The sequence below is a fragment of the Centroberyx affinis genome, unplaced genomic scaffold (assembly GCF_046629955.1).
Source record: "Centroberyx affinis isolate AG114_WGS23_722 - 3 ecotype Tasmania unplaced genomic scaffold, CSIRO-AGI_Caff_v1 ptg003839l_1, whole genome shotgun sequence".
Taxonomy (NCBI): Eukaryota; Metazoa; Chordata; class Actinopteri; order Beryciformes; family Berycidae; genus Centroberyx; species Centroberyx affinis.
The window spans coordinates 12383-31995 of record NW_027281689.1 but is presented as its reverse complement, the minus strand read 5'-3'; the positions used below and the strand labels follow the sequence as shown (position 1 = coordinate 31995).

The window sequence follows — 19613 nt, the reverse complement described above, 5'->3', positions numbered from 1 at the left end:
TTTTTATGGTTGAAAACAGCAAATCTTTTCATTATGTTTGGTTCAGATGGGCAGCATGTAATTACATTTGAATTACAGATCATACATTTTAATTACAGATTTTAATGGATTAGGGAGAGACAGGGAAAATGGTCTGAACCGCATTCTTCCCTCCTTCCTCACTGCTGTCTCTTGAACATCCATCCATCCATCCATCCATTCACCCTAGTATTACAGCAAATAGAAAGGACCTGTACTGATAGATCATGGTCATCTTCTTGGGTACAGTTGAAATGGCCGTCATACAACTTTGATAACCTTGGAAATGGGCATTGCTTTATGAGTGGAGGAGTGATGACCTAAATGCCATGATTGCACACCAGCTTTCTGATTCTTGTACAGTGTGCCATTCATACAAATTATGTGATCAGTAATATGTCTCCTTGATTTTGGTGAAACGTGAAGGGAGGCTGCACCTTATTACTGACTGTGGTGGCTGCTGTTGCCTTGTTATGAATTTACAATAGTGAGTTCTGTATGTTGCTAAATGGTGGCAATGTGAATAAAGTGATTTGCTAATTTCATTAGCACCCTATATATCAGTCTTGTAATATTTTTATTAGCATTGATAGTTATTACTTCACCAAGGTCAGAAGTCAGCTAGCTTGGAAATTCAAAGGATCACCAAAATACCACCTCTCTGTCCTCCTAATTTAGATCCAGGTAACCTCTTAATTCACTTGAATTCTTATAGTTGCTACAAAAATAGACTGCTACTGGGGTCAAAGAGGATCAATTAAAAAATAACATCCCTGTGCGCCTTGGTATTGTATCCCTTCTATTTTTCTATTTTAAACAGTATTAATCACCCGAGGCAGACCAGATAATGAGATATGTTTTTTGACAAGGGCGTGTTGTAAACGGTTTCCCGTTTCAAATCTTGTTCTATCTATCGATCTATCTTCTTCACTCGTCCTTCCACTACATCTCTCTCCTCTCTCTCTTTCTTTTTCTCTTGGCACTTTACATTAAACCAGTATGCACTCTAAATAATCTAATCCGTGTAGAACAGACTAGGGAGCTGCGAATTTGCAAGTTTTCTAATTTGGACTCTTATTTTGAAAAACATACCGGATGTTCTGCTGCCTGGTAACACGGTGACTTGACAGGTTCGGTACTTCCCGTGACAGGTAACGTAGCTCAGGCAGGAGCAATTACAATCTTTAGCCATGTACACATCTGCACTGAACAGGAGGGGCGTGGGAAAGTTGGTAAGTAAATCGGATGTAGATTTAACGTAATTCAGTCGTGGTCATGTGCGTCAATATTGTTATTTTATTAGCGCAGCGTCAAGTTCACTGCCTGCTTGGCTGCAGCAGATATTATAAGGTCAGATCAGGACGCTAGGCGGGTGTTAAAGTCCTCAACGGGACAGCGCAGCGCGCCCAAACATCCTCAGCTAAGCCTTGGCTGCTGAAAAGCTAATCTCAAACAAATATAAAGTTCAAGTTCAATACTTTATTAATTGCCATCTCAACTTGGTTGGTTGGGATTTGCTTTGGCAAGCTCACTATAGACAAGAGAGGGACACGAATGGTTAAAAATGAACATAAAGACAGTGACTCAGCAAATTATCTCCTTAACTATCTGTCCTCCAAAAAAGTTACTCAAGCTTTAACTAAACAAACATGCTTGCATCCCAGACACGAGGGAGGAGTAAGCAAGTTACTCGTGGGCCACCCCCTCGTCTGCAAGACGGCATTGAGGAATATTTACCTTTTGAACGACTCCACTTTACTGTCTGTCAGCTATAATGTAAATGAAAAGCCTCTTCACTAATCAACTGTCTGCTTCGTGTGCAATCCTCCATTTGTATCAAAGGGCATCATGAATTCACAGATTCATGTTCTGTGAAAAAAGGCTTTGGACTAGCTGTATTAACGTTAGCCAGCTAACCAAAGTCAATGCCTGATCAAGCTATTACCATACCTGTATGTCTGAGGACAGGACCACTACAATTGTTGTAATTTAGTATTTACTGCTGTCATGTCTGATGTAGTGTGTGTTTTTGGACTTTGAAACAACTAGGACTATTTCCACTATATTCTTGATTGAACCAGTTTTCACTATCATAGCCAAAAGTACACAAGTAGGTTGTTGGCTCTTATGCCAAACTGCTCTAGGACTGAAGGTTAAATCAGGCCACATTGCTGTGTTATCATATGATATTCGATCCGCAGAATCCCTCTCTATCCTTAAGAAAAGGCTAAAGACCCAGCTCTTTAGCGAATACCTCCTTTCATAAAAAAAAAAAAAAAAAAAGATTTGATGCACTCTATGCATTACCTCATAGCACTGCCTTGTAGCACTCCCTCGTAGCACCTTTGTCCTGTTGGACCAGAACTTAGCTCTATATCACTTACTCTCGTTGTTCTCTCCTATCTAGATACTTGCTTGTGTTGTATGCAAATCTCATGTGTAAGTCGCTTTGGATAAAAGCGTCTGCCAAATGTGAAATTGTAAATTGTAAATTGTAAATTGTATATGGCTTAGATCACTGTTGTGTGGCCTCTGCAAAAATCTAATTGGGATTGGAGGGCAGGCCCATTACATTTACCTACTCACCTACACAGTAAAGGTGCTGTGGAGCAAGGCACTGAAATCCAAACTGCTCCAGGACTGCACTCTGACCTGAGCTGGGCTTTCTGTGTCTGTGACTAGGAGAGAAATAGGAAGACAAATTCGAATAACCTTTTGTGAAATGGGCAGTGAGCTGGATCTAACATTCATCTTAATCTTCACTTGTGTCATACCGGGAGCTTGTTTGCCATCTTTATTGCTTTCTCCTGTTTTTTATATTTACATACTATGTATAACACTTTGGAGACAAACTTTCAAAAAGTGCATTGGTGTTGGTTGTATAAAAGCCATAATTCCCTTGAGGGCATTCCCAATCGTGATTGTTGGTACAATGCCAGTCCCACCAATAGCACCTATAGGTGCATCACCGTTGCATCCATAATCCCAATAAAGAATGCCTTCCCGGGTATTATTGCTGTCTGTTCTTAAGATCAGGCCCCTGAATCAGTGTGATAGTGTGCTTTCCTTGCATATGGCTCCTAAATGTGTTCCAGTGACCTTATGTCTGCTCCTAAGCGACGATATGTGTCCTTGGGTCTTCAGTCCAAGTAAAACCGTGCTTGTTGTTCCTGTTTCGCAGGCCAGCCTCCTCCAGAGGTTTCAGAGCACCCTGGTCGTGGCAGAGCACAATAATGACACGCTGACACCCATCACACTGAATGCCATCACTGCTGCCAGGAAGGTGGGGGGAGAGGTGTCATGCCTGATCGCCGGCACCAACTGCACCAAGGTAGGCCTGCAGTATTTTAACAGGGCCTAAACTAAGACCGAGAGCAGGAATACGAGGGTGTAGTGTTTACTGATGACTTTTTTTGTAGATGTGTGTGTGTGTGTGTGTTGGGGGTGGGGGGTAGGAGTAGGTGTTGCAGTTAAAGAATGGCTCTTATTTGGATATTTAGATGATATATGGACGACTGTGCTGTAATTGCAAGTGTAATTGTTATTTTGTTTGGGTGGCTGAGCAATCAGGCCAGATCATATTTTTTTCCATGTATTTACATTTTCTAGCTGTGGGGGAAATGTTCCGGATATTTGGGGCCACTGCAGCTAAGTGAATGTAAAGGAAATACTGCTGGGACTTTATGCTTTAAGTATCCTAAAATAATGTGGGTGTGCTGCCTGGCAACAGTCATAGTATAATATTGGTATAATTCTACTTGCAGCTCTTTGCCAACATAGGTTCACATTAGTACAAGGGCACTGGTGATTTTCAAAGACTCACTTACTGTATATTCCGTGTGTCCTGTCTGTCGCTCCAGACTCCTGTATCTTCTACTGTCTTTCTAATGGCATCAAAAACAGCTGGCAGAGACGCTGCTTGATGTGGGCTGTAATCCATTATTCCAAAAAAGAAAAAAAAGAACAGACCTGCCAGACAATTCAGCAGTGCACAAACACAAAGTGATACTTGAGCTAAAATTAGACAGCAGCTGATGTGAAGGGAGGGAGTTCAGTAGGAAGGCATGAACTGGCTTGCCAACACTGAAGATGATAGAAAGAAATGCTTATTTCTTTTCTTCTGCACAGGTGGCTGAACAGGTCAGTAAGGTCAAAGGGGTCAAAAAGATACTAGTGGCTCAGCATGATTCATACAAAGGCCTTCTACCAGGTAATCCCAGGAAAATTATAGATTTTCTTTTTTTAATTTAGGGAATTATCTTTCTATTTTTATCTCTTTATTATAGTTATATTATTCTGTTACATATTATGAGTAGAGAATTTCTGTTGTTTATTATGCCTATTGTCATATTATATTATTTGGTCGTTGATATATACATACTGAATATCTCTTACCGCTCTGCCCTGTAAAAAGCCTAACCTAACCTTGGTCCACAGAGGAATTAACTCCACTGATTCTGGCTACTCAGAGTCAGTTTAACTTCACACACATCTGTGCAGGAGCCTCTGCGTTTGGAAAGGTGAGTTAGGCCACATGTATTCTGTACCACTATCAGCAGCAAAAAGTGATTACTTTATCAGGAAGTTTCTTTTCCCATACATGTCATGAATTCACTGTTTTCCACGCCTGAAAAATTTAGATATTGTCATCAGTTAGTTGTGGAAATGTGCATATTGTCAAGCTTAGCTGCTGGTACATGTAGTTGCCTTTGAAGGACAAATCACGTGAATAACATTGTTGATTACAGAAATCCAGTGTCATAATTTGGGACATACAAGTTGTTTTTTACATAATCAACATAATCATCGACCGTGACAAATATTTATCGTATAAATGGTGCTACAATAGATTTAGTCTAACCCTGGGACCCATGCTCATTAAAACATGTTGGGTTCTGCTCCATAGTTTACGACACTCACATAGAGTATCGTAAGGAAATACAGGAAGAATCCAGAGATTCTCTGTTATCTTAATAAGTTTATATTGTAAAGTGCCCTGGCATGCATGAAAAATACAATATTTTATTGACCAACTAAGCATATCTGATTTTGCATTTTCAAAGATTATGTCTTAATGTTCTAATGCGTCTGAAAGGTTTTTTTTCCCCTTCAGATCTTCAGTAAGTGTAGTACTGACCTCAATTATCCCCCTTGTAATCTGTCATTGTACAATAGAACTGTCAACTCACAGATCTAATGGTATTTCAATTGAATTAGGATGCATTAAACAATATCTTATGTATTGTAATCTAGCTCATATTGACTGAGGCTGGGTGATCTTTGTTTCTGGGCTAAGCTTTACACTGTACACTGAGCCATCATATAAAGGGTATGTGGTTGATGCGTCACCTGCATCAGTTCCATTAAAGTATACCATAGGATTGGTGTTTTTCAGTGAGAGTGGTTCATTGTAAATTGCTCATATAAAAGTTGCTTAAATGTACTGGAAATTTGTTGCGCTAATTTCCAAAACCAGGCCTAACAGTACATTTGTAAATACGCACTGTCTCCATAACCTTTCCGTTCCGTCCTCAGAGAGCTCATTACAGCCATTACTCTACCTTTTATAGTCTCACTTTATGTCTCTAGGGTGCCGTGGTTTTGTAAGCCTGAAAATGTTAACCAAATACTGTGGTTCCCTTTGCAGAATCTCCTTCCCAGAGTGTCTGCCAAGCTGGATGTGGCTACAATTTCAGACATCACTGAGGTCAAATCCCAGGACACCTTCGTCAGGACCATTTATGCTGGTGAGGCTCTTGTTTTGACAAATTCAGTCAGTGGAGTAAACAATAACAAAAGTGTAAAGGGGAGGGGTTAGTTACAGGGGGAAGTAGGGTTACACACATCAGTGCAGTATTGCACTGTTGGTAAGTGAACAGCTCCATCAAACCAACTGGGGCTTAAGCACCTTGCTCAAGGGCTTTTTGTAATAGTGGCTGCAGGAAAAGAGCGGAGCGCGTCTTGTTCACTTTTCCTTTACAGGTCAAAGTTTCCAAACGGTGTCCAGCAAGGTTCCATAGTCACAAGGTTGCTTCTCTATCTTTACTTCTGCCCCAAAAATAGATTAGAACCCAACATTCTCCATGACAGTTCATTAAAATAATAGGTTATAAATAGAGTCTGCCATTTATTCTCATTGTGTTTTTCAACTGTATAAGCATGCTTTAGTTATGATGCATTTAATCATTCATTAAAGCTTTTGCCAAATTCTGGTTTATGATGCTGTTGCTAATTTATGAACCCTAGCTCTGTACATAGTATTTATTACCCACAATGCATAGCCTATGAGGCAGAATAAATTATTGGATATAGGCTAATTCACTGTCACTTAGTGCACTGCCCGGCTAATGCCGAAGGTCAAGGGGTAAACTGAGGCGGCTTTCCATATATATTCAATATGCGGTGAAAATGGCACATGCAGCATTATTGTTTGTGACCTGTTAATGACTGCAAGATCTGCCCCAGTCATCCTAGCTGTCACTCTAGCATAAAAGCCTCCCAGAAGAATCTCTAATCACAATTTGATGGGGCCCATTAACCTCATGAAATATATATGTCTGACTGAAATCATCCACTTAAACTTTGGCAAGAGCCAAATGTTCTTGTTTGGAATTCAGGGGGGCTTTCCTGGATTGCATTACTGAACTTTTCACAGTGACTCGTTTTCTCTTGAATGTTTTAGAGTTCTATGGCACTTTGCCTCTATTGTCAGACCTATAAGTAATTTACTATGGCCATTCCTTGGAACTCCCCCAGCTTGATTCAGTTGAAGTTGTGCCAGTTTGTTTATGTCTGTTGGAAGGTCTGTTTTTTCACATAAAACAACACGGTCCTACCCATGTCGACACATTAAATGCATACATCCAGCAGAGTGGCTCTTCGTTATAAGCGTTATACTGGCTTACTGCAATTAAACTCAAGGAAATATATTGTACTCGATTTTGTTGCTCCACTACAGGGAATGCCTTGTGCACGGTGAAGTGCAGTGAGAAGGTCAAGGTGTTCACCGTGAGGGGGACGGCATTTGAAGCTGCACCTATGGAAGGAGGAAGTGCTGCTACCGAACAGGGTAAAGACCTTACTGTCTGAACTATCTGTGATATAATGCAGTCTTAGTAGAGAAATACATCATACTCTGAATCTTTTTAAATTTGTACAGCTGTGCAATATGTGGCATAAAATCTGTAACCATTTGCATTGATATGTTTGGTAACCTTTCAATTGCAACTACTTTTATCCATAATTCAGGTGTATTTAAAAACAACTAAGTGCAATATATGGTAAATTAAGAGTATTTTGCATTAGGTTTCACCTTATTTGCATTGGTTTATCTCTCTGGGTTGGTGACCAAATACTGTTACTATTCAGTCAACATCAGGTGAATGATAGACCTGTTGGTTATTGTCTAATTACTGTGTAATTCAGAAAGAGCTATAATCAAAAGCCTCTCTACACAATATGTATATATATATGTTTGCTCTTCATAGTTTCTCCAACTTCGCCTGCGGGGCTTTCCCAGTGGCTTGAGCAGAACCTGAGCAAGAGCGACAGACCGGAGCTCACCAGTGCCAAAGTGGTGGTGTCTGGAGGTGACGGCTTCACCAAAACTCTTTAAATTCCATGATTAGTGTTTTTCTTTTTTCTTGTTTTCTGAAATTAAAACTTTGCATAGTCTTCGATGTGCTGCATAAGTTTCATGAAACCTGTTCAGGACTAGGATATGATTTACCAAAGGCATGGGGCTCATTAGGAATCTGATGTTTCTCTTTATTCTTAAAAAAAAAAGATACTCAAAGGCACGCACATCCAAGTACTTCACAGTCAAGTCAATTTATTGAGCACATTTGATACACAAGGCAACATAATGTGCTTTCCATTTTAAAAAGATTCCACACACTGCACTATTCCCATTTGCACATTTATTTGCCAGTTACCGGCTATGTGACATTTTGAGCCATCATGCTCTTCATCAGACAACATCATCAGCTTCATCATGTCTGATGAAGTGCATAATGGCTCGAATACAAGTTTTTTATATTGTCTTAGTTTTTTATTTTATGAAACCCTTCTTTCTGTGTTGCACGCCCAAGATTTGTTTTCAGCTCAGTTTGCGACACACTTGCAGCAGGTTGGCACAGGATTTGTTCATTTCACAATTTGTATTGGTTCCTCTGTGGCCTGTCCAGGCATGTTGCCACTAATCATATAATCATAATATCATCTGCCATTTGGAGGATATTTGTATCCAAAGCGTATAAGAGTGCCATGGGTGCATACAATTTTAGTACACGTGATCCCAGTGGGAGTCAAAGCCCTAACCATGCTTGGGTCATCGTACATTCAGTTGGTTGACCCTCATGTTTTTGTGTTTTATCCATTTAGGACGAGGCCTGAAGAGCGGTGAGAACTTCAAGCTGCTGTATGACCTGGCTGATCAACTGAATGCTGCAGGTATTATGCTTTTATCTATTTCAGTCAAATTCCTTTCTTTTATGCGTGTGGGTGTGTGTGTACGTGTGTGTGTGTTTGTCTTCATGCATGCATGGATTTATGCGTGTGTGTCTGGGCTCATGTGTGCATGCGTTTGTATTAATGCATGCAATATCATAGCATGCATTAGTGTGTGTGTGTGTGTGTGTGTGTGTGTGTGTGTGTGTGTGTGTGTGTGTGTGTGTGTGTGTGTGTGTGTGTGTGTGTGTGTGTGTGTGTGTGTGTGTGTGTGTGTGTGTGTGTGTGTGTGTGTGTGTGTGTGTGTGTGTGTATGTGTTGCAGATTTATTAATATCTCCCTCTGTGTTATAAATGCAGTGGGGGCTTCCAGAGCAGCTGTAGACGCTGGCTTCGTCCCCAATGACATGCAGGTCGGCCAGACCGGGAAGATCGTCGCGCCTGTAAGTCATTAATCACATAAACCTTCACTCTCAGGGTGTCAGTCTCCCACAGTGTGACCCAAGAATACTGTATTTTAATAACTTCAAAGTCCGAATAACTTCAAAATTTTGATTTTAACATTGTGCTGTCAATTTTGTTCTGGAATTGTATATTTACTCACAATTTTGAAGTCTTGTTTGGGGCCTGTGTTGTATTTATAGTATCATATTCATTATAGATCTCTGCCGGACTGACTTTTTGTAGAATTACAGAGATTTATGTGAATTAATTAGTGATTTAGTCTAATGACTGTGAAATGACAATACACACATACTGTGCATACATACATATATATTACCACAGCTAAAATTGAAGCAAATTGGTAAAAATAGAGGAAAAGAATAACATCCATGAAGATCAATACAAATATTTTTCCCTTGATAAAACAACAATTATTTTATAAATATTTATCAAACTGTCATGATCTGCCACATATAGTACATACAGTTCTGTATACAGACAGTTAATCAGTGTGTGTCATTATGCATGACAAGTGTGTGTTGATAGAGAAACTCCTAAACAGCAAGGGGATTCAGTGCAGACAGATCAGCGTTATTCAAAACAATTCTAACAAAATCACAGATTGTACAATACAGTGTATTATCTCACAGTGTGTGATGTGACATTATTTCATTATTTCAATCGGAATAAGTTTAAATACATTAATTAGGCGTTTTGGCTTGCTACAGAGATACCCCAGCTGTCATCATACACACTTAAGCAGCATTTGAACCTACTGAAATATAGTTAATGGCTGGTTTAAAGTCCTAAATGATTTACCAGAACCATTAGTGAGTAGGCTTTAAGTGCTTTGAGTCCACTCTATGCTCAAAATAGTCAACTCTGCCAAAAGTGTAATTAATACAAGCACTCAGGGTATAAGATGGTAAAACTCATAAACAGATATCTTCTCAAACTATTTAGTGATGAATTAAAGAAAAAAATGGCTCAAATAATACTTTTAGCACATTTATAGTTATATTGCATAGTCATTTTAATGCTGTAGCAGTGATGGTATGTCTTGGTCTATGTGAAATACTTTATTCTGTGACAGGCCTTCAAAAAACTCCATCTGGAAAAGAAAAAAAAAAAGAAAAAAAAATCACATCCTCGTGCAAGCTAGTCTACTCTGAGAGGGGAACCATGTTGGCGATTCATAATTCATAATTCTTCAGAGTTAATGCAGTATTCACATGATAATTAGTATTAATTTTTGATTGCCGCCTCAGGGCATTTCTGCATTGTTGGGCTGAAGAACCTGTGCCATTATTACCTTATTAGTGTAACTGTCAGTCGCCTGTTTTATTTTACAAATGCACATCTTGTATTTTATTATCAGCTGCTCTCATCAGCACAGAGCAGCATTCCTGTTGCTTATTAGTGGCTTTAACAAGAGAGCGTGTCACTTTAATGAGGATAGAGTCTCTGCTCGGCCCAGTCACAACAGTGCCAGCACATAGCGTGACGTTTGTGTTATTGGTAATTACTGTACACACTGAAACTGCTGCTTAATGAAGAACTTTGTCCATTGAAGCCAGATGGAGAGAGAACTGAAAATGAAAAATATGTATAGTCCAGTTTTATAGCGATCTCTTTTAATTTCAGAATAATATTTACTATTTATTCATTATTTAGATTCATTTCAGGATTTCTTGGTTTAGTATTTTCTCTATAAGCTGTATTTTAAATTTTTGCAACCTGGTTTCAGGCAGAAAAAAACAAACAATTTTCTTCAAGTGTCTTCAGTTTTGTGTCTTCTATTAGTGATGTGGAAACTTTACCCATATGATACCGGTTATAGCGGTTTCATTCATAAAGTTCTTGCAGGTGAATGTCTTATATAGTCTCTTTTCACGAGCGATCTACAAAATTATTTATTTAATTTGATGAATGAATAGAAACAATTGCTTTAATGCTTCTCATGGTGTTTATTTCATGGAATGCAAGACATATTCACTGCCTTTTCAGCTGTACACTATTGGGTAATCAACAGTAATTTGTGCAGCAGTCCAGGCTTTTGTCTTTTGTTACACGCTCTAATATCCTGCATACGGACTGGCTGATTAACTCAGTTGTGTCACAATCTGCCTGTTTTGTAAAGCACTCATGTTCTCACACCTGAGGGAAGCTTTGCTGTGTGAAGGAAGACGTTTCAGCATCACTTTGGGGTATTTTATTAACAGGACAGCAGGTGCATGACTCCCTGGCCTGCTCCCTCCACCAGCTGTGTGTGTGTTTGTGTGTGTGTGTGTGTGTGTGTGTGTGTGTGTGTGTGTGTGTGTGTGAGCGTGTGCATGTGCATGTGCATGTGGAGACCAAATGGCAGACAGCAGACAAGCAGAGCTCTGGGAAAACTGACCGAGCTTGGCAAATCGACTGGTCATTCTCTCCCTCTTTCCCTTCCCTGCGTCTTTTTAAACAGAAGGCTGCCTGCTGCCCCAGCCGGCTAGTTTGTAGAGGAAAACTTTCAAAAGCTGTTTGTATGCAGCTGGGTACTAAAGGCAAAGGGGTGTGCTTTTCTATTTTTTTCTGTCTCTCAAGTGAAAAAAGGCCCCCTAGATTGACAGCGCCTTTCATACTGTATTATCCGGCCTGGCTTTTAACTCCGGGAGAACTGTGTTCACAAATTGATGCTCTGCTCCTTTGGGGCTGTAGCTGAAACATTAAATTGTACTGAAATATTCATATGTGAGTGCATTTAGCTGAAAGCAATTGATGTGCGACTCCCCAGAGGCCAGATGGAAATGTTGCAGGGCCCCAGCACACGCTGGCAGACACCCTGAGCTCCGGCTGGGACAGTGATTGTACCAGGGGCCGGGGATACCGAGTCAAACTCAGCTGAAAGCTCCTGGATCCAGCAGGGTGGTCCCAGTGTCAGGCCTGCTGGCCAGAGACATGCTGTGGTCAACTTGGCAGGGTTGTGGTGCAAACCAGGGGGTGACTTGACACGGGTGCAAGCCAGTTAGGATTTTTTTCATTTGATAGAAAAAAATAATGAATTCAACCTCACACATTAACTATAGATTATAGTTAACCTGCCCATCCCCTTCTTCCCCTCCTTCATTTGAACAAATTTCCCAAATATGACCAATGGTAGAGTTGTGCACAGTCAGGCCCACATTAATTCAAGGTGTCAAGCTGTTAAATAGCCACATGGTTTCCTGGTTTAGAGACATTTACTCTTGTTGTCAAATGTGTGTGTGTGTGCGTGCGTGCGTGCGTGCGTGCGTGCGTCCGTGCGTGTGGTTGCTACTTGTCTGGGATTAGATATTTTTTCTTAATCTTATTAAATCAGCGTATTTCTAACAACAGTGACACATCGGTTTAGCTCTTCTCTTTTTAGATTTAGGTGATTCACTTTATTCATCCTAGTGGTATGTGGCTTTACCACTGATTTTAGATGGATACAATCTAAATTTACAGGCTTTGCTCACTATCAGATGTTTAGTGAGTGTGTGTTCTGTGCAAATCATTGATTTTAACGTCTCAGCATCAGTCTCAGCAAACTAAAGTTAAAGAATTAATTTCTCTTAATTTACCAATATTCATTTCTTAATATAGTGTTGGAGTTATATAAGTCACTATGTCTAAAATAGTGAATCAATGCTTTTCCGTTATTATTTCTATATCTTTGTTTTAAATCCAGGAGCTCTACATTGCAGTTGGCATCTCAGGAGCAATTCAGCATCTGGCTGGAATGAAAGACAGCAAGGTAAGTCAGATCACACAGAATTGTCAGTGAATTATAATGTACCTCCATATTGTATATTCCTACTGTACAGTACCAGTCAAATGTGTGGACACACCTGATTGAATGTACTATGTTTTTCATTATCTTAAAGCCATTTTGATCTAAAGCCTTACGCTTAAATGCTTGAAATTTGTTTCCTAGCCAAATATAAATAGTGAAGTGAAGATGCCTATGTGTGAATTTCTTTCCAAAGCCTTTGCCTTTCCATAAAGGCAAAGGGCGGCTACTTTAAAGAATCTAAAATATAAGGTAGTTTTGATTTGTTTAACACTTTTTTGGTCACTGCATAATTCCATTTGTGTTATTTCATAGTTTTGATGTCTTTAGTATTAGTCTAAAATGTGGAAAATAGTAAAAAATAAAGACAAATGTGGTGTGTCCAAACTTTTGACTGGTAGTGTATATTCCATAATAATCATAAAATAAACTTTTTTCAAGTCTTGCATTCCTCCAAACTCAAAATTCAAGTTAACTTCATTGCTTAGAAAGATAAGTAAATCTTTAACAATTTCAGAAACCATTTAAAACTGTGGCAAGAGTTGTGTCCTTTATCAGCCCTGTTTCATTCAGTATGAACGAGAAAATAGGCACAATTTGTTTACATTTGGATTAAGGATTAGGTTTTAAGTAAGTAAATCATTCTGTTTCAGTGAGTCAGTAAGCACTTACATCCCTTAAAACTATGTTTTCATGCATGTAGGTAAGTCACTAAAAGACATGCATGGTCAGGATGTTTGTCATTTCAGAGCGAAGTCATTATGAATATGTTGCTTCAGGAGGATTTTGCGAAATGTTGAATCTTTAGCAGTTATTTCCCTGAAGAGTTGTGCTTTTTACTCAAAACTGTTTGCTAATTCACCCTGGAACAAGTCATGCATAACTACATAGAATTTAGGTCTTGCACGATGGATTGCTAAGTTAATTTTGGTGTAGATTATTTTATTCAATTCTTTGGAGCTCAGAGTCATGTTGTGTCCCGTCCCCCAGAGGACCGGCTCAGTTGTATCCTCATGTTTATCACATGACTAACTAGTGTAGTTCCTCTTCTGATTGCTTATACCATATGGAATATTAAAATAGCTAGGACAAAAAGTAACATTTTTTTTTCTTTTGGGAAAAAATGGGAAAGCCACAGCAATTAGCAAGGAACTTCTAAAGAATGAGAATCTGCTTCTGATAGAGTTTATAGGTTCTGTTCATAGTTTCCGTTTGTGTGCATGATAGAGTAAATTAGCAAATTAAATAGATTAATTTAATGTACACATACTACAAAGTAATTTAATAATTAATACTATATCTCAAGAGGATTGATGTGATTGAGCTTGGTCAGTCAGTCCTTTGCAGTTCCCCCCTTTTTGCTGGAGTTGACCCACTTTTATCCTAAGAAGTGTAACAAGAAGTGGAGGGGAGGATACCAGAAGAAACCTGTTTTATGTAAATGCGAAACAAAAAAAAAAATATTCTGTAGTCATGACAACAGTCTCCTGAGTGGATTTCTTCCACCAAGCGAGCTATCCTGCCTCTGGATCCTGTGCACTTAAGAAGTATGTTTCAAAAAGAGAACCTGAGAAGCTTTTTAAAGAATGATGTATAATTTATTTGTATTTTTCTCCTGCTTCAGAGCTTCTTGAAAGAGCGTCCTGTGTGAGACGTGTTCTGAATCTGTCAGGCCGCCCCAGTAATGCAGTCATACTCCCCCATGTGTTTGTTCTTTATGAGATTTACCCATTTTAACATATACCCAGCTGGTTGATGCCATAGAGCTGTGTTCAAAATCACTTTCGCCCACTTGAAAAGAAATCACATTCAAAAATGAAACCACTTAGGTGTAGTTAATTCGAATTGCACTGTAAATGCATATTGTCATACGGAAAATTCAAAACATCATGGAAGCATGCTGTATACATAATACAAGCTACAGTAACGGCGTGATCATACTAGAATTTCCCGTATTTCCATTTCCATCATAGTGACTGGTTGTTGTCCGGATATGTATGCTGACTCATATTTGTTGTACTGGTAGACAGCTAACATAGCAACACAACTTTGGATTTAAGGGGTTTGTGGTTTAGCCTCAAAGCCCTTAAAGGAATACCTTCACATTTTGAATTTTAACTGGTTAGTTTTCTTCACCAGGCGTTTGTCACTTTGTGAGGAAGAGGTTTCCCTAATTCCTGTCCTGTCTCTCTAAATGGATTCGTAGCTCTGATTATTTTCACCATCCTGCAGCTTTTGGTGCTCATTGGTTAAAATGAGGAATGGTAACAATGAAAATAACGCATTTTTAGGAGAACAGGATGATAAATGTATCAAAATTTGTTTGCACGTGACAAGTGTCTGGTAATTTAAAATAAAATAACAATGGTGTTGTATTATGGAAGTCAGACATTGGTGTTTATGACCATGATGTCTCTTTACAGACTATTGTTGCCATTAACAAGGACCCAGAGGCTCCCATCTTCCAGGTGGCTGACTATGGTTTGGTGGCTGATCTTTTCAAGGTGAGGGAGTGTGAGGTGGATAAGCAGCTACTGACATTTAGACAGAATTCAAATTAGTTAGCTGTGAGCTTAAATTGGTAGTTCACTTTGCAAATAACATTTATAGTTTTGAGTACTTACATCCTATTAGGAGTTCCTGGGTAGTCAACCACCATGATTGGCAGGTCGTGGTCTTGGTGATGTCACTCGCTAACTTTTGTTCTTCTTGCTGGGTGTGTTCGGTGTGTAAGTGTCGTACTTCTAACACGCCAACTAAAGCAGGACAACTCGAATAGAATGTAATGTCTATTCGCTTACAAAAAAGCTTACAAAAGTGACACAGACAGGTAAGAAAGCTTACAAAAGTGACACAGACAGGTAATGGTACTATGGCAAAAAATAACACCCAACTCACACAACTAAGTAGACTGCCTGTGGTGGATTCCTACTCTTATCTATCCAAACTCTTGATTTAATCTGCATGATACCCAGGATGTCTAATTCATGATGCCATTTAAAATTTCAGTGTTGATTTCCTTTTGATCTGGGCAGCTCTGACAGAAAGATAGGACTGAGAAAATCATAGGTGACATATCCTAACATGACCCGCCGAGTGAGGACGTGTGACACATCCTTACCCTTCTCTTAAGGAATTGTCTTAAGGAATCTTTTTTGTTTGTTTTCAGGGTCAACATAAGCTTTTGTGAAATAAAGCACCTTTTAACAATTTATAATTTAAAGTCAGCCTGCAAAGTTTAAAGTTTAACTGATAGTAAATCCATGTGCTCTTTCTGAGTTGAAATAAAACAATTTCTTATGTTAATGGCGATAAAAGATTTTCAACAACAGCTCAGATTATATTACTAGTAATACAATGCTATTTTATTAAGAATTTGTCTGTTTTCTAAGAGAGGAAGGAAGGAAGTTGTAATCTTATTGTGCTTTAGAGAAGATGTAATCTCATCTCCAAGACCCTCAGTTTCCCTCTATTAATGAGAATGAAAACAATGATCATGTAATGTTAATGCAGTTAAAGTGACTCCCTCTGAGCCGTTATTAAAACATTTCAATTATTAAGACAAGTGTCTAATGGTCACTGTTAATTCACTGTGCTTCCTCTCTGAGTGTGACAGGGACTACACCTCCTGGTTCACTGGAGAGGTCCCAAAAGCAATTTACCTCTTACCATGTCTCCTACAGGTCTGCTCAGTGTGCCCGACTGTCAAAGTTGAACAATTACTCAAACTGTCTCTGTATGATACGTATTGACAAATTAGGTTCATATGAATCATTTAGGCCCACCTTTCATTTGCCCTTTAGCCATAAGCTGAAGGCATTTGGCAGCATACGTTATGCGTACAATTAACATACAGCCCCACAGACTTTTTGGACACACAAATAATGCAGTCCTGCTTGGTGTTGGCTTTCACATTGATCTTGTTAAAAATTGTATTTGTATACTTTATTATCCCCGTGGGGAAATTTTGCCTTTGCATTTGACCCATCCTATACACACACTAGGAGCAGTGGGCAGCCGCAGTACAGCGCCCGGGGACCAACTCCAGTTCTTTTGCCAGTGCCTTGGTCAGGGGCACTGACAGGAGTATTAACCCTAACATACATGTCTTTTGATGGTGGGAGGAAACCGGAGCACCCGGCAGAAACCCACACAAACACAGGGAGAACATGCAAACTCCACATAGAACGGACCTGGGACGGACCGGGGTTCGAACCCAGTACCTTCTTGCTGTGAGGCAACAGTGCTAACCACTGAGCCTCCGTGCCTTGTTTTCATTTTATCTCTTCATTTACATGCCTTGTTGAGCTGGGAAGGGTTCAGTTTAGAGCCACGGCACCTCCACACTTGAGTTCAGCCATTAATACGGAGGTGGCAGTGACAGGTAGTGCCACAGCCAAGGTTTGGCACCCACATGCAGAAGGGCTCCATTGTGTGTGTTGAAAGCCTAGTGGATCCATCCATTTGTTTGGCCGTAGGTCATTATTTATTTACTTGTTCCATGGCGTGTGATAGGCGCTGGTGTTTTAGTAAACTAGATTGATGTGATGGGTATAGTAATAGCTAGCAGGTTGCAGATCCAGGTTATCACCTTACGTGTGCGCTCAGGTCTCACGTAACAGCAATGCAATCAGACAACGTGCTGCAGACTATGAAAGAAAAGTATTTGTTGGGTTAAGTTTTATGGAATGGAAAAACAAAAATGCCTTTTTTGTTTTTTTTTATATTCTATTTGTAGGTTGTTCCAGAGATGACTGAAGCACTGAAGAAGTGATCGCTGTAGTCAAAGTCAAAATCACAATGTAACAAATCCAAACATTAAACAATAACTGCTTATCAGCTGCAAGTGAACCCAGATGAGAATCCTGCTTTACATGAATTATTTTGGTAATTATTCTGGTGCATTTGAAATAGGTGCTTTGTATTTAGATGTAATACATCTTTGATTCTGTATTCGTAATTATTAATTGTAAATAAAGCTATTGTTTATGCTAAACTTTTACCCTTTTGTTATTTACTTTTTAATGTTATTCCTTAAATTGTGGTAATGTGGGCAATACAAAACAAAACGGATCACATTTTCAATCTCATTCAGTTTGTTTGTGATACAGGACATTCACTATCGAAACCACATATCATCAATCACCAAGCATGCCAGTCATATCCCAACCGCATCCGCCACCTGGACTCTGCCTTGTGTTTGATACCTCTAGCATTTTGACTAGTCATAATGTAATAAAAGATATCTTAAATTAGCATTTTGACTAGTCATAATGTAATGAGAGATATCTTAAATTAGCATTTTGACTAGTGATAATGTAATTAGATATATATTAAATTAGCATTTTGACTAGTCATATAATGTAATGAAAGATATCTTAAATTAGCAGTTCGGTTGGTCATAATGTAATGTAATGAGAGATATCTTAAATGCTAATTTACAGTATCTCTCATTACATTATGACTAGCCAAAATGCTACTTTAAAATACTTCAGATATCTGTAATAAGAACTACTGGAACTACCACTACTCTGCCTATACTGCTGCAGCAGCTGTAGTAGTAGTAGCAGCAGCAGCAGTGTTGTTGCTTGCCACTACTGACTAATACCACCTGGCTTAAAAGTACTGCTGCAGCAGCACTACCCAGCACGGTCCCTGGAGCCCCTGGTAAAGCTCTTACTGTGGCCTACAACCCTATAAGATTAGATAAGATAAGCTAGTCGCCACGCTACCCGGACCAAACTATAAAAATTAACTAGATTTTTTTTTTTTTTTTTGTTAATTTTGATAGTTTGGACTGGGTGGCGGGTTTGCATCTCTTTGTACCAACCACCAGCTCTTCTAACCCTAACCTTCCCTCAATCGTGACCGCCAGACCACCTTTTGTAGGCTCCTGGCTGGCAGGCTAGCTTCAGCGGGAGGTGAACCGCGTCTGTTCGTACCAACCACCACCTCTTCAACAAACCGCCATCGCTAACTGCCAGATCGCACCTTTGGAGCGGTGCCTCTTCGTACCAACCACCAGCTCTTCACCGAACCGCGTTCGCTAGCCGCCAGCCACCCGGTCCAGACTATCAAAATTAACTAGAATTTTATTTTTTTTCTAGGTAATTTTGATATTTTGGACTGGGTGGCGGGTTTGCGTCTCTTTGTACCAACCACCAGCTCTTCTAACCCTAACCTCCCCTCAAATTAACTAGAAAAAAGGCTCTGATTGGTAATGCACAGTCCAGCTACATCCAGTGATGTCATAATCGGTTAGAATGGCGAAGCGAAACCATGTTCTGATTGGTTCTGATTGAATGCCCAAAATGAGTTTGGATTATTTTAAATGATATTTAGCCTATTACGTAGAACTTTATTTCTATTTGGAGTAGGCTTGTAGATGCATGCATTTACAAGTCAAACTTTTCAAGACGAATGGATGTAAAATAAGTAAACAATTATGTGCAATTGGATGTCACATGCTTCTTAGGTAGGTGTGTGTGTGTGTGTGTGTGTGTGTGTGTGTGTGAGATATAGGCCTAAATGTTGTCTAACAGCCTTGAAGCATAAACACGCCACCAAGCCTCCAGCCGGTCCAGCTGCACTGGGATGAAAGCGGCGAACAATTCGAAATTGTGTGGCTGAGTTCAGAAAATCAATTAAAAAATAATACATGTATATGAAGTCCATTTTGTCCAACAATGTCTGATTGGAAATAATTGCAATATTTGTGTGAAGAATTCCCTGTAAGTCTCCTTTTTCTTCATGAGCAGTGCATTTAGTGAGTATCATCCAGCTAAGATGCAGAGCACTAATTATATACTGGTGGGGCAGGGGGGTCTAGGTACAGACAGTCAAACCTTTTCAATAAATTTCAAATTTTTTGGTCCTTCATTCTCGCCACCTATCACCTCGCCTCAAAGCCACAACGT

At 39.4% G+C, this 19613-nt stretch overlaps 1 protein-coding gene across 1 annotated transcript; it reads left to right on the top strand.

Annotated features, from left to right (window-relative positions):
- Positions 1-1134: 1134 nt before the first annotated feature.
- LOC139662553 (electron transfer flavoprotein subunit alpha, mitochondrial-like) lies at positions 1135-17670 on the top strand. The gene is made up of 12 exons (XM_071541233.1): positions 1135-1250; positions 3200-3349; positions 4147-4228; positions 4456-4538; positions 5666-5765; positions 6977-7087; positions 7506-7607; positions 8401-8469; positions 8826-8908; positions 12595-12660; positions 15120-15200; positions 17435-17670. Exons 1-12 carry the CDS (start codon positions 1209-1211, stop codon positions 17468-17470), a joined length of 1005 nt encoding a protein of 334 aa, XP_071397334.1. The 5' UTR covers positions 1135-1208; the 3' UTR covers positions 17471-17670.
- The last annotated feature ends 1943 nt before the right edge of the window (positions 17671-19613 follow it).

Bases quoted from the DNA above. Each gene is read 5' to 3' on its own strand.
- LOC139662553 (XM_071541233.1), top strand. From the start codon at position 1,209: ATGTACACATCTGCACTGAACAGGAGGGGCGTGGGAAAGTTG. The intron at 4,229-4,455 runs GTAATCCCAGGA...CTTGGTCCACAG, and splicing joins ATACAAAGGCCTTCTACCAG to AGGAATTAACTCCACTGATT. The intron at 8,470-8,825 runs GTATTATGCTTT...TTATAAATGCAG, and splicing joins TGATCAACTGAATGCTGCAG to TGGGGGCTTCCAGAGCAGCT.